This window comes from Auxenochlorella protothecoides (assembly GCF_000733215.1).
Source record: "Auxenochlorella protothecoides strain 0710 unplaced genomic scaffold scaffold45, whole genome shotgun sequence".
Taxonomy (NCBI): domain Eukaryota; kingdom Viridiplantae; phylum Chlorophyta; class Trebouxiophyceae; order Chlorellales; family Chlorellaceae; genus Auxenochlorella; species Auxenochlorella protothecoides.
Window position 1 is genome coordinate 48,350 of NW_011934190.1, and position 12,950 is coordinate 61,299.

The window sequence follows — 12,950 nt, forward strand, 5'->3', positions numbered from 1 at the left end:
GGCGACGGCGACGGCGCGGGCAGCGCCGCCTCGACCGCCGCGCCCACGCCCGCGCCGCACACGACGCTGCTGGGCGGCGCCGGGCGCGGCGTCAGCCGCACCGCCAGCTTCCTGGGCACGCCGCGCGCCGACGGCGGGGGGGAGACCCTGGAGCAGCTGCTGGAGGACCTGGCGGGGCCGACGCGCGAGGCGCCCGCGCCGCCCCCCGCCCCGGTGAGTGTGTGGGTTTGGTGTGTGGGGGGCGGGTGGGAGGGTGTCGGAGTTGGCTCGAAGGGGGAGGTGCACGGTCGAGGCGAATCCGTCACCTGCTCCCTTCTCCGGCGAGGGGGGTGATACTCCGGATGAACTGGGCAGGCCTGGCGCATGGTCCACGTCACCCCCTCCCCCCCCTGCCACACACATGCACCCTCGTGCCGCACGCCCTCACACCCTCCCCCACACACCCCAAATCTGAAATCCTACAGGAGCTGCGGCGCGTGGGCGGCCCACTGGCGATGCGTTCCAATGACGCGCTGCACCTGCGCATCCTGCTGGACCACTCCTGCCTGGAGGTGTTCACCGGCACGGGGGAGGTGCTGAGCACGCGCGTGTACCGCGGCACCCCCCCGCCCGGCACCGGCCCGGGCATCGACCTGATCTGCTTCGGCGCGGGACCCGCACACCTCCGCTCACTGGCCGCCTGGGAGCTGAGAGCGCTGGACGCCGCCACCGCCTCGGTCCCGCTCTCGCCCGTGGTCTCGCCGCGCGGCGACGGCGGCGGCGGGGGAGGCAGCGCCGGCGCGCTCTTCGACCAGCTCATGGTGGGGCTGGACGGCCTGTCCGTAGTCGACCGCGCCAGCGCCTGATGAGGGGGAGAGAAGTGGGGGTGCCCTTGCAGTACAGAAGCCCCCCCCTTGCTCGTCCTCTGGGAGGGTCGCCAGCTTTCAGTCCACCCACCCGTCACTCGCACACCCCACCGCCTACTCAGCCCCTTCATGTGTCTTCTCTCTCTCGTGTATCTGTCCAAAAGTGTTCCAGGCCTTGCCGAACCCTCTCCCTGTACTTGCCATGCCCTGATCCGCCAGGGGCACACTGAAGTGCGGGTGCCATGTGCGTGCAGGCAGGCATGGACCGTGTGAATAGGGCTCTGTGGCGCCCTGCACATCGGCACGCGTGAGGGGAGCGCCCCTGTTGGGCCCCCCCTCGCCCATCTCAAAAGGCCCCAAGGCCGGAGTCGCCGAGGTCATCCTCGTCCTCCCAGGGCAGCGTGGGGACGCTGCGCAGCTGCGGGGAGTGGGCCAGCGCGAGCTCATAGCCAAAGTGCGGGATGGGGTTGTAGTACGTGTCCATCTGCTCTACAGCGTCCCAGGCCTCGCCTGTAACATCAGCGGACGGGAGAGGGGTCTGTGGGTGTTTAGAGCTTGTGACGGCGGCGCACAGAGGTTGCTTCCCGACAGTTGTCCCCCCTTGCGAGGATCGCCCTTCACCACCACCTGCGGTGCTGTGCCCATGCTTGCGGACGCTGCCGTCGCCATAGTGGTCCTCGCCCCACCAGCGGTTGAAGCGGTCGCCCGCAGCACTCACGCTCCAGGTTTCACCCTGTTGATTTGGTGAGAGGGGGTATAAGGAATGGCGAGATGTAGACACGGGTTTGGTGCACCTGAAGACGCGGCCCCATCCAAGTAAGGGATCCCGAGGTGAACTGGTGCGCGGTGCTCTCGCAGGCGCACTTCCCTCCCCGACTGCCACGGCGACTGCTCTTCCGATCCCTCAATCCAATGCACCAAAGCATCACCTCACCGTCTTTGCTCCCTTGCCATCCTTGAACCGCTCCTCCCACTTGTCACCCCACTGTGGCAATGTGGGAAAGGGTCCGCGGTTGGTGGCTGTCCTATGGAAACCACTGCCCCAGTGAGGTCCCAACTAAAGCTCCGAGACAGTAATGGACCCCCCAACCAACTTCAGGCATGCGCCCCTCCGCCGCTCCCCCCCTGCTGCGCCGTCACGCACATGATCATGCTCCCTCACCGCATCCACCCACCTCTCTGCGCCCGCCCTCGGCCTCCTCGGCCTCCGCCCACTTGTTCGTGTACTTGACGCAGCCACCTGCCCATGTAAAGTTGTGCTGAAGCATGAGCTGGGTAATGGCAAAGGTGAGATGTCGCGGAGCAGTTCCACCCCTGGCCACTCCAGATCGGTCAGCGATACACCGGCGTCGCCCACCGTCTCCCTCCACCCTTCCATCACGCGCCCACGTCCCTCCCCACTTTCTACCTGCGCCGTCGTAGTCCTCGCCCCACTCCTCGTGCCACACCTCGCCCCCCTGGCGTGCCCACTTGGAGGCGGACTTGGAGGCCGCGCCCTTTGAGAGGTAGCCCTCGTCCCATTTCTCCTCCCACTCGTCGCCCGCCGCGTTGTTGGCCCACTTGTGTGCGCTGCGGGCGACCGACGGCTGCCCGGTCGCGGGATCCACCGAGATCGTCTCCTTCCACGTCTCTCGCCAGGCATCGCCTGACCATGGGTTGGGGAACGGCGAGGTAGGGTGGGGCCCTGGGTTGGGAGAGGGACTCCACTGCTATGAACAGAGACCCACCAAGCATCCAGCCACGCATTTGACCCCTGGAGCACCGACCGGGCTCGCGCGCAACCTGGCAGGGAGCTGCACACTCTGTGCCCCACCCAGGAGCACCCACCGTTTGCGTTGCAGCCCCACTTCTCCGCACCCAGCTCCTTCATGCCCTTCCAGTCCGACACCTCCCACCACCGCTCGTACCACTGGACAGGTGCGGGGCAAGGGATGGGTAGGACGGGGTGGGGTGGGTGACTTGGTGCACTGTGCTGCTTCGCAATCACCGGAGCAGGCACAGCCATCCCATGCGGCGCACACCACCCTGCGGCTTCACCTGCACGGCCCCGCCCTCATCCTGGCCGGAGGACTCGGTCCAGCGGTGCCAGTAGCCCGCAGGCCCAAACTCCTGCCCAGACGCCTGCTGGGGCGCTGGGCGGTACAGAAAGGGGGAAGAGGGGGAAGAGGGCTGGGTGGCCGCACATGCAGGGGAGCCACGACCCTCGAGCTGCACCAGAGAGCCAGGGTGCTGTCGCAGGGTCCCACACATCGACCCACCCCCCCAATCCCCAGCATCACACCCTGACCCTCACCTGCGCTGCCCTGCTGCAGGGCCGCATCCCCAGGCTCGGCCGCCGGCAGGTCCTCCTGGAAGTGCAGCTCGAAGGACTCGGGCAGGTCGGCCGCAAACTCCAGCGAGTCTGGCAGCACGGGGCGGTCGAGCACCTGGACGCCGGCGGCCCGGTTCTTGGGCGGTGCGGCCGGCTTCCTCTGCGCGACGGGGCCGGTGTCCACCTTGCCCCCGAACCAGGAGTCCACCGAGGCGGGGGCCCCGGTGGCGTTACCCCACGCTGATCGCGCGGCGGGCGCTGATGTGGCGGCTGGCGCTGACGTGGCGGCGGGTACCGATGTTGCGGCCGGCGCCGGTGGCCGGGCGCCAGTGCCACCCCCACCCTCCTCGCCGGCCTCCAGGGCGGCGGCTGCCCAGTCAAAAGACGGCAGCGCGGCCCGGGTGACCGTGCGGCGCGGCTGCTGGGCGGGGCCCTCCTCCCCGGCGCCCTCCTCCACGGCGCCCGCACCGCTGGGGGATCGGGCCGCCGCCGGGGTCCGCTGGCGCATGGCCTCCACCGCCTCCCGTGCCGAGGCCAGCAGGGCCTCCTGCGGGGCAAGGCGGTGTGAGGAGAGGAGTCATGGTGATGCAAGAAGGGGCTGTTGAGGCGGGGGGGGAGGGGAAAAGGCAAGCGATGTGCACCATCTAGGTTAGCTTGGGGCGGTGCCCGTGGCAGTCATCGTCGGCAGGGCAGGTCTTTGGGCAGGGGAGCTGCGCCCATGTTACCAGCTCCACGTGCCATTGCACCAACCTACAGGCAGCCCCAGGCCTTTCACAAGACAGCAGCGCTCACAGCGCGTGCGACCACGTCTGCGGCTCGCTCGGGCCCCAGCCCCTCTGGCTCCAGCTGTGCGGGCCGGCTCGGCTGCCCATGCATGACGGAGTGGCACAGGGACTTGAGAGGCCCATGAGGACGTGGTGGGGTCCATGCATAGTGGTAGCAGGGGTGCACATGTCCGCACGGCCCGGGTCCAGCTCACCTCTAGGAAGTCTGCAAAGGGGCGACCTTGCTGCTGATCAGGGGCTGCTCCAGCCGTCTTTCGAGCTCCAACAGTGCACCTCCTAGGCACTGAGCTCCTAGTGAATGCCCTGAATTGGGCCGGCACCGCCGTGGATGCATGGAGGCAGAAGACTTGCATGCTGGCACCACCCCACCCGGCAACCCCTTCTGAATGGAGCGAGGGATGAAGGGTGACAGAGGCCGCCCAAAGACGAAAGACTATGATCTCAGATATGTGAAGGCTCAAGGGAGTTCTCCAATGACGAGCGGCACCTCGCACGGGTCTTCAGGTTTCGCTGCAGGGCATCAGGGTTTCGACGCTGGCGGGGCCCCCCCCTGGAATTGGGGGGCGGGGTCCGGCTTCGTGGGAAAGGGTGAACCGCTGTGGCAACAGGATGCGCGAAGGGCGCGCGATAGCGCATCGCTCCATCCCGGCCCGGGAATACTACCGGTACTCAGTTTCGATATCCAAGGCATGCGTGTGTCGCGACGCAGGGCTTCGAAAGCGCAGCTGAACACCGCTGCGGAGTTGGGCAGGAACCTGGGCCACTCTGACCTCGGGGACTCTGTGCAGCGCGTCCTCCCGCAGAAGGCAGTACACATCGCATGCCTCTGTCTTGCGCACTGCCTCCCAGTCTAATGTACGTGATCTAGCATTTCGCCCCCCGGCAGCTTCGCGAACGGCAATGATTCCCTGGGCACCGGGCTTTACCGTCTGCCACAGCCATGGGGTCGCATGAGGCGGACACACCTCTACCGCTTGCTGCTGCTGCTCTGGGCCCTGGTCGGCGCGAAGTTTGTCTCGGCACAGACTTTCGGTCTCGTCCCAGGTGAGGCTCGCGCGGCCGGCGAGGTCTTCATGCCGGGAGGGTGGGGGTACCATCCCCCACCTGGCACGGCCCTGCCCCACCTCGCTCTCGAACCCCGCACCCCGCAGCCCCGGCCGGGAGCTCCCCCCCCAATCCCGTGGAGAGCCAGGAGGATGCACTGGTGGCCCAGCAATGCATCGTGAAGCAGAATGCCTACTTTGTGCTCAACACCCAGGGCACGACCTACATCCTGTCCAACATCACTGCGGCCAACGCCACCGTCAACAACTGCTGCTCCGCCTGCCACGACAACACGTCCTGCGATGCCTGGCAGTGGTGCGCGGCGTGCATGTTTGTAGTGTGGAGGCACGTGGGTGTGACGGCCGTGCGGGGCGGGGGCTGTTGGGCACCGCCGGCGATCGTGTCGCAAGGTAACAGCCTGAGTCGCGCTGAGATAAGGCTCGTACCGGACGCGGCCTGTCTTGGAATGGGACCCCTTTTGGAACAAGGCCGTGATGGCAGTGGCCTGGCATGGGGATGCCTGGTCTTGCGCGTCTCGCCTCGTGCCACGAACTTTCCCGCTTGTGCCATGGCATCGCACGGTGTTCCAATGCAGCTCGCCCACCCTTCCATCTGCCAATCAGATACAACCTGCGCAACCATGCCTTGGCCTCGACCCCTGCTCCTCCTTTCCACCCGCCACCTGTGCAGGTGCACGCTACACAGCAGCTGCGGGGCGGGGAACACGACCTTTGCAGCGGGGACCTGTCTCCTGCTCTCCGTCCCCGGCTTCTCAGCCTATGAGCCGGACGACATCCACATGGAGACCACGGACTCGGACAGCGGTCTGATCGCGGGCGCGCCCTTCATCATCACCTCGCGCGAGGTGCCCGGCTACACCCTGGCCATCGGTTTCGACTTCGGCTCCTCCCACGATTTCGACTGCGCGAACACGATCGTCCCCGGCGCCTGCGCGCTGCGCGGCGGGCTGGAGGATGTGGCGGCGGCCTGCGGCTTCACCAGCGCCTGCACCGGCTTCGCCTACTACCCGCGTGGCATGGACTACACCAGCTGGGCCATGGGCATCCTGAAGGCCGTGCCGCAGCGCGCCGACCTGCAGGAGGAGGCACTAGTGCTCAACCCCTACAGCGCGGCCTACATGGCGGGGGCCAACCTGCCCATCCTGCCACCCATCGCCTCGCTGCCGCCGCGGCCGCCCCCGGCCCCAGGGGCCTCGCCGGGGCCGCCGCCGCCGCCGCCGCCGCCGCCGCCGCCGGGGTCCGGCTCCTCCTCGGGCCACGTGGTGCTCATCACTCTGACCTCCACCTTTGGCGGCCTGGCCGCCCTGGCCATCCTGGTCATGTTGCTGATCATGGCGCGGCGGCGGCGCCGCGCCGCGACCGCGGCCGCGGCCGCAGGGGCCAAGGGCGCGCTGGACGTGGAAGGCGGGGCGGGCGGCACGGGCCCCCGCGAGGGGTCCTCAGGGGCCATGGCCCCCCCCCCACCCCCCGCGCCCAAGTCCGGCCTGCACCACGTCACCGTGCACTCGGCGGCTGGGGGGCTGGCGGGCACCGCGGCGCCGGCCTGGGCCCCCGCCTCGCTGGCCGCCTCGCAGGGCACCGCGCACTCCTCAGGCGGGTCGGCGGGGGCCTCGTCCGATGCTTCGGGCGCTGTATCCACGCTGGAGGCCACGTCCTCGGGGCGGGGCGTGCCGCCGGACCTGGCGGCGCTGGCACCGTGGCGCGGGCACGCCGCCGCCACGCCGCCCGCCTCCACCGAGGTGGTGGTCGCGGACGCGGCGGCCCCCGCCTCCTTCACCGCCTCCGACTTCCTGGGCAGCATGGGGCGCGGCGCCGCGCCCGTCACCGGCTCCACGCGTGACCTGCTGCACGAGTTTGCGCGGCTGCAGGCGCCGCCCGCCGCCGAGGTGGACTACTCCGCGCTGCTGCAGGGGCCCGACCCCCGCCACCGCATCGGCGCGGGCGGCGCCGACGCCGCCGCTGACGACGAGTGGGCCGCGGCGGCGGCGGCAGCCACCGCGTCGGCCGCCGCTGCCGCCGCCGCCGCGCAGCAGCGGCGGCGGCAGGGCTCGGGCTCCTCGTCGCTGCGCGGCTCGCTCGACGCTGTCGCCTCCCCGCCCACGTCCTCGGACACGGGACTGGACGCCGCGGGCCCCGGCGCCGCCGACCAGGCCTGGCACCTGGCGCCAGAGGAGGTGACCATCTGCCGGCGGGGGGACGGCACCTTCCTGCAGATTGGGGCGGGGGCCTTTGGCACGGTGTTCAAGGGCGTGTATCGCGACCGCCACGTCGTGGCGGTGAAAGTCCTGCACCGCGCCGCTGACGAGCGGCGCAGCCGCGAGTTCGTGCACGAGGTCACGCTGCTCAAGAGCCTGAGCCACCGACACGTGGTCCAGGTGGGCTGGGCTGGGTTGTTCTTGTGGCGAGTCGTGGGGCTGTGGGCTGTGGACCCGGCACTGGGGGAAGGTACACGACCAGGGGCAGTCGGGGCCGAGGTTGAGATGTCGGTGTGCAAGCAAGGGGCGCAAGTCAGTGCGTGTCATCTGCAATGCACCCTCCTCCCTGCTTGCCCCCTTCTGAGTGTGCTGAGCAGTGCCCTGGGGCTTTTGGAAGCCTTGCGGAGCCGCCCCCCTCTCCTCGTGCCTGAACCTGCGCCTGCGCTTCAGGGCCCCCACCTAGCCCTGTCATTCCCCCCTTCTTCCCCCCAGTTCCTGGGCGCATGCACCTCCGGCCCCATGGCCATGCTGGTGACAGAGTTCATGGAGCTGGGTGACCTCTGGCGGGCCATGCCCCTCACCGACGCGCAGGGCCAACGCATCTTCTCCTGGCGCTGCAGGTTGGAAGGGAAGGAGGGGGGGTGTTCAAAGGCAGAAACCCTTTGGTCACAGGCCCCCCACTTCCTTCAGTTGCCAGGCATGGTCCACCTCATGCACGCTCAAACGATCACCTGATCGATCACACAAACTTCTCTCAGGGGCGCGGGCGTGGCGCTGGACGTGGCGCAGGGGCTGGACTACCTCCACGCCCAGAAGGTGGTCCACCTGGACCTGAAGAGCGCCAACATCCTGCTGTCGCGCTTGGGCACGGCCAAGATCGCCGACGTGGGCTTCGCGCGCGTGCTCCAAAAGTCCTACCTCTCCGTCCTGTCGGGCCTGGGCACGCTGGCGTGGAGGTGCGGGGGTTTTATACAGAAGGGGTGGGGCGTCGGGGTCGTTCAAGGATGTATGGAACTGGGCTGGGCGCAGTGGGCGGAGGGCCTCACCGTTGTTCCCCAGCCCACGCGAGTGGCGGCGGTGTCCATGATATCCTAGGGTTGCCATGCATACAAGACCCACCCGCACCCACCATTCCCCCTTCCCACCCGCAGTGCCCCCGAGGTCCTGGCTGGCCGGCGGTGCACTGAGAAGGCCGACATCTACTCTTACGGCGTGCTGCTGTGGGAGATCGTGACAGGCGAGGGCCCCGTGCGGGGCCGCATGCGCAGCCCGCGCACGCCCGAGGAGTGCCCCGTGGAGGTGGCGGCGCTCATCGCCACCTGCTGTGCAGAGGACCCCTGCGCCCGCCCCACTGCGCCGCAGCTCGTGCAGCTGCTGTCCGCCATGCAGGGCTGAGGCCTCCCGCCCCCCCGCCGCCCTTGGAACCCTCTTTCCCGCTCCAAACTGCCCCCTGACTGCCGACAGCGCACGCCCCAGCCCACGGCGCTCCCCTCTCCCCGCTCACCTTGCACCCTCACCCAGCCCAGGCCATCGTCTGCCGGCGATACCACTCTCCTCCATTTCCTGCAGTTTTGCAGGACTCAGTGTTACCCGCTCCTGGAACCCTGTGCCATTGACTCCTGCCGAGGGGCCCCATGTACATCTGAAGCACTGCTGTCAGCCCGGTCGGGGAAAAGGGGGGGGGGGGGGGGCGCCGGCCGGCGTGACTGTGCGGCGCCGGCCGGGAAGGGTAGCAGCGAGGATGTACAGTGGTCTTGAGTGCGGTGCGTGGGTGTGTCAGTGCGAGCAAAATAGTGTTTCAGGGGCGGACAAAGGCTGGCTATGCCAGGGCAGCAGCACCAGAGGTGATGTCCAGGGAGGGCCCGGCTGGCGCCCCACCCAGACAGGGCATGCAATTTTGAGAGAGAACAAGGTGTTGGTAGAGGGGTGGGGTTGGTCAAGCAAGGCCTGGGCGCCCTCAGGCGTCCGCGGCGGGCGGGGCGTCGGCCCTCGCCCGAGCGGCGTCCGGCACTTGAGCCGGTGCCGCAGAGCCGCCGGGCCCCTGAGCTGCCGCCGCAGCAGGTTTGCCAACCCCCCGGTCGCCCGCCGCATCGAGCTCCACCCCCTGCGCCGCGCCCGGCACTGGCTCGTCCAGTAGCTCCTGGATGCGGGTGACCAGGGACCGCGTGTCCGGGCGCGCCGACGGGTCCTGCGCCAGGCAGGCGTCAAACAGGTCCACCACGCCCTGGGAGCACTCCTCGGGCACGCGCATGGGGCGCATGTCGCCGCGCAGGGGGGTCTCCCCCGTCACGATCTCCCACAGCACGATGCCGAAGGAGTAGATGTCGGACTTGGCGCTGCAGCGGTCGCCAAAGAGCATCTCGGGGGCGCTGCATGGAGTTGGGGGGGATGGGGGGTCCTAGCGTTGAGCGACGGCGCCCTTGGGGATTGGGTCGGGCGAGTGCAAAGCATGGCGCGTGCAGTCCCTGCCACCAGGCCAGGCCAGATGATGTGCCCTATGCAGCCCTGCAGTCTCCAAGCTGCAGAACCACAGCCTGTCGCCCCCATGCATCCTGAATGTTTCCCACCCCAGGCCCGGTCTGCCACCTGGTGTCGAGCCGCCCACCGCACGCCGCCTCATGCAGCAGTGCCTTTCCCCCACCCCCCAAAGCCCACTTTCCAACTCCCCCCCACAACCACAAACTTCCCACCTCCAGGCAAAGGTGCCGAGGCCGCCCGTGGAGGACAGCATGTAGCTCTTGCTCATGACGCGCGCGAAGCCGACATCCGCGATCTTGGCGGTGCCGTCACGCATCAGCAGGACATTGGCGCTGCGAGGGAGAGTGTGCGTGTATTTTGAGAGGGGTGAGGAGGGGAGTGTCGGCGGCGAGGAGTGATGCAGTATACGTTCATCGGGTTGCGAGGACCAAAGCCGCCTGGCTTTGGACGAGCACGCGCAAGGCGGGCTGTGGGCAGGCCGCCGGCTGGCCAGCATTACCCCCCCAACACACACACACACACACACACACACACACACACACACACTTCCCCTGCTCACCTCTTCAGGTCCAGGTGCACGATGGAGCGGGAGTGCAGGAAGTGCAGCCCCCGTGCGATGTCCAGGGCCACCTTGCGGCCCCGGCCCCACCAGCCAAAGATGCGGTCGCCGCGTGGTGAGCGCAGCGTGGCCGCGCGCCACAGGTCGCCAAACTCCATGAACTCCGTCACCAGCATGGCCTCCTCGCCCTGGTTGGGGGTGAGAGGGGAAGAAACGGGGACATGAGTGAGGTGGGGACGGGGATTGGAGGGTTTGGGGATTGATCGGGGCACCAGTCTGGGCCGGGGCCAAGGCGGCCGAGCAGACCAGTGGGCTGAGGGACCTACCAGCCGCGCCGATGCTCACGCTTCAGACATTCCGCAGCACGACGCCAGTGCCCACGTCGTCGGCCTTTCCGCCCTTCTGCCCCCCACCTTCCCCTAACATACCTGGGCCCCCCCCCGCAGCCTCCCAAACGACCCCCCTCCCACCCCCCCACCCCATCCCCACCACCACACACACACACCTGGATGCAGGCGCCGATGAACTGGACGATGTTGTGGTCGCGGCAGGAGCGCAGCAGCGTGACCTCGCGTATGAACTCGTCCCTGCGCCGGCTGTTCTCCATCCCCGTCAGCACCTTGACCGCCACGGGCTGCACCCCATCGCGCAGCGCGCGGTACACGCGGCCGTACGCGCCGGCGCCCAGCAGCCAGGGGCTGCCGTCGGGGCGCAGCGCGATGGTGATCTCCTCCGGGCTCACGCGCCCGTCGGTCCAGGGCAGCGCCCCCGAGCCGCCGGGCCACAGCTGCGAGCTCGCCGCCGAGCGCTGCGGCGCCAGCTCGTCCTCCAGCAGGTCCTCCACCATCGCCGGCGGCGGCGGCGCGGCGCCGGTGGAAGGGGATGGGGGCGCGACACTGTCCGTGAGACTCGAGCTCCCGCCGCCGCCGCCGCCTCGGGCCGTCGCACTGCGCGGCGTCTGGGCAGACGCCGAGCCGCTGGGGCCGCCGCCGCCGGGCCTGGCCCCGCCGTCGCTGCTGCCGATCCCGCGCCGCGACGGGTCCCGCCCAGTCCCGCCGCCGCCGGAGACCATGAACTGCATGCGGGAGGGGGCCTCCCGCGCGCCCAGGCCCAGCAGGGGCAGCAGGCCCAGCATGCCGGTGGAGGGGCGCGTGACCAGGCTGCCGTCGCCGTCGCCGCGATCGTTGGGCGCAGGCTTGGCCAGGGGGGAGCTGCTGCGCCGGCCCGACCCCAGCCCGGCCTCCAGGTCGGAGCCGGAGCTCAGGCGGGACTGCTCGCGCAGCCAGGCGCGGCGCCGCCTCACCAGCCAGATGACCAGGGGGATGGAGGCGAGGAGCAGCAGGCCCACGAAGCCGCCCACGGAGGCTGCGACAGAGTCGGGTGGGGGGGGGGGAAGTCAGGAATCCTTGTTCAGGGGGTGGGGGCTGGCAGGACATCAGGGCCGCGCAAAATGGCCAGGGAGGCATGGTGCGCCAGAAGCGCCAGCCACCCACCAAGCAAATGCACCTGACACCGCGATGGCGATGGTCTGGCTCTTGCCGCTGCCGTCGACGGAGGACTTGGGGTAGGGCAGGGGCAGGGGCCCCTCCCGGCTGGGGTTTGTTTCAGGCGAGAGCACGGTCACGGTCTCCGTGGCGCTACCCACGCTCTCGGGGCTGGGTTCTGGGGCTGGGGAGGGCTCGCCCGGCGCAGGGGCCGGCGGGAGGGCGCGCGCCGGGGGGAGCGGGGGCGCCGGCGGGGCATGCACCACCAGGGACGCGCCCGTCATGACAGGGACAGACGGCTGTGTTGCGGGCGTGCCCTCCTCCCCATTTAAAAAGCCAGGGCTCTGGAAGGAGGTCGCGCCCAGGTCGGCACCGTGCTCGGGGGACAGCCTGGAGAGCTCCTGGTCGTCAAAGTCACCGTCGCCGTCGCCGCTCCCTGCGGCTTGGTCGAGGTCCTGCACGACCACGGGGGACGCGTCCTGGGGTGCGGTGGTGCTGGTCCCGCCGGGGGTGGGGATGCTGATGCTGCCGTTTGGCAGGAACACCACCTGGGTAGGGGCACCGTCCGCGTGGCTACTGTCGTCCGCAGACTCGAGCATTTCCAGCGCGGCCAGCAGTGTGGAGGCATTCAGCACCACGCCAGGGGCGACAGGGTTCGGGAGGGGGCTGGAAGGCTTGATCTGCCGAGCCGAGGGATCCACGACCTCCCCGTCCGTGGCGAGGACCGCTGAAGCCGGGAGGCAGGCCCCGCCCGGAAGCTGTCCAGCCACGACGAGCGCCGCAAGGAGAGTCCATGGTAGGAGCCTGCATCTTTTCGCGGGACACTGCAGGACCTTGAGGATCGGCATGCTCAGGTGCCCGTGTCTGACATTGAGTGCGACCTTGGGCGGGACGGTGGACTGTGCAGATGAACACGCTAGGCTCGAGCGCTGGGCTGCACAATTGGAAATCGAGTGCTCTTCTGGTCCCACACGAGCTTGACAGCAGGGAGAGAGGGCCGGTCCCCCCTAGATCGTATGCCCCCATGGCGATCCTTCCTTTCCTCCTCCTTGACAGTTACGAAATTGCCACGGGTCGGAGAACACCATGACATCCAATATCTCACGACGCAGCCTTCTCCCGGGTCCTAAAGACCGAATCACTGCTTGCACTCTGGTTGGTGCGCAGCCCTTGGACACGGTGGGTCCGAATCGCGCGCATAAACGAGAGGCACATTCCTCTTCATCTCA

The 12,950-nt window shown here is 69.0% G+C and overlaps 5 protein-coding genes across 5 annotated transcripts in view; 2 read left to right on the plus strand and 3 right to left on the minus strand.

Annotated features, from left to right (window-relative positions):
• Positions 1-845, plus strand: part of F751_4012 (Beta-fructofuranosidase, insoluble isoenzyme CWINV6) — a gene marked incomplete at both ends in the record, with an annotated part of 7,755 nt that extends 6,910 nt beyond the window's left edge. Inside the window, 3 exons of the mRNA XM_011398563.1 lie at positions 24-90; positions 465-731; positions 795-845. Coding sequence (XP_011396865.1) covers positions 24-90; positions 465-731; positions 795-845 — 385 coding nt within the window. The remainder of the gene's footprint in view (positions 1-23; positions 91-464; positions 732-794) is intronic.
• Positions 846-1,191: 346 nt separating this feature from the next.
• Positions 1,192-4,032, minus strand: F751_4013 (hypothetical protein; the record flags this gene model as incomplete). The annotated part of the gene is made up of 9 exons (XM_011398564.1): positions 1,192-1,355; positions 1,473-1,578; positions 1,780-1,830; positions 2,021-2,085; positions 2,254-2,490; positions 2,673-2,754; positions 2,883-2,977; positions 3,139-3,703; positions 3,949-4,032. The coding sequence occupies 9 exons, from the start codon at positions 4,030-4,032 to the stop codon at positions 1,192-1,194; spliced, it is 1,449 nt and encodes a 482-aa protein (XP_011396866.1).
• Positions 4,033-4,891: 859 nt separating this feature from the next.
• On the plus strand, positions 4,892-8,595 carry F751_4014 (Putative serine/threonine-protein kinase/receptor R831; the record flags this gene model as incomplete). The annotated part of the gene is made up of 8 exons (XM_011398565.1): positions 4,892-4,985; positions 5,093-5,300; positions 5,676-6,096; positions 6,580-6,891; positions 7,156-7,380; positions 7,693-7,820; positions 7,959-8,156; positions 8,352-8,595. 8 exons carry the CDS (start codon positions 4,892-4,894, stop codon positions 8,593-8,595), a joined length of 1,830 nt encoding a protein of 609 aa, XP_011396867.1.
• On the minus strand, positions 5,013-5,162 carry F751_4015 (hypothetical protein; the record flags this gene model as incomplete). The annotated part of the gene is made up of 1 exon (XM_011398566.1): positions 5,013-5,162. One exon carries the CDS (start codon positions 5,160-5,162, stop codon positions 5,013-5,015), a length of 150 nt encoding a protein of 49 aa, XP_011396868.1.
• Positions 8,596-9,157: 562 nt separating the features above from the next.
• F751_4016 (Serine/threonine-protein kinase CTR1) lies at positions 9,158-12,320 on the minus strand (the record flags this gene model as incomplete). Its single annotated transcript, XM_011398567.1, has 6 exons — positions 9,158-9,569; positions 9,891-10,010; positions 10,238-10,425; positions 10,743-11,075; positions 11,307-11,602; positions 11,744-12,320. 6 exons carry the CDS (start codon positions 12,318-12,320, stop codon positions 9,158-9,160), a joined length of 1,926 nt encoding a protein of 641 aa, XP_011396869.1.
• Between the last annotated feature and the right edge of the window lie 630 nt (positions 12,321-12,950).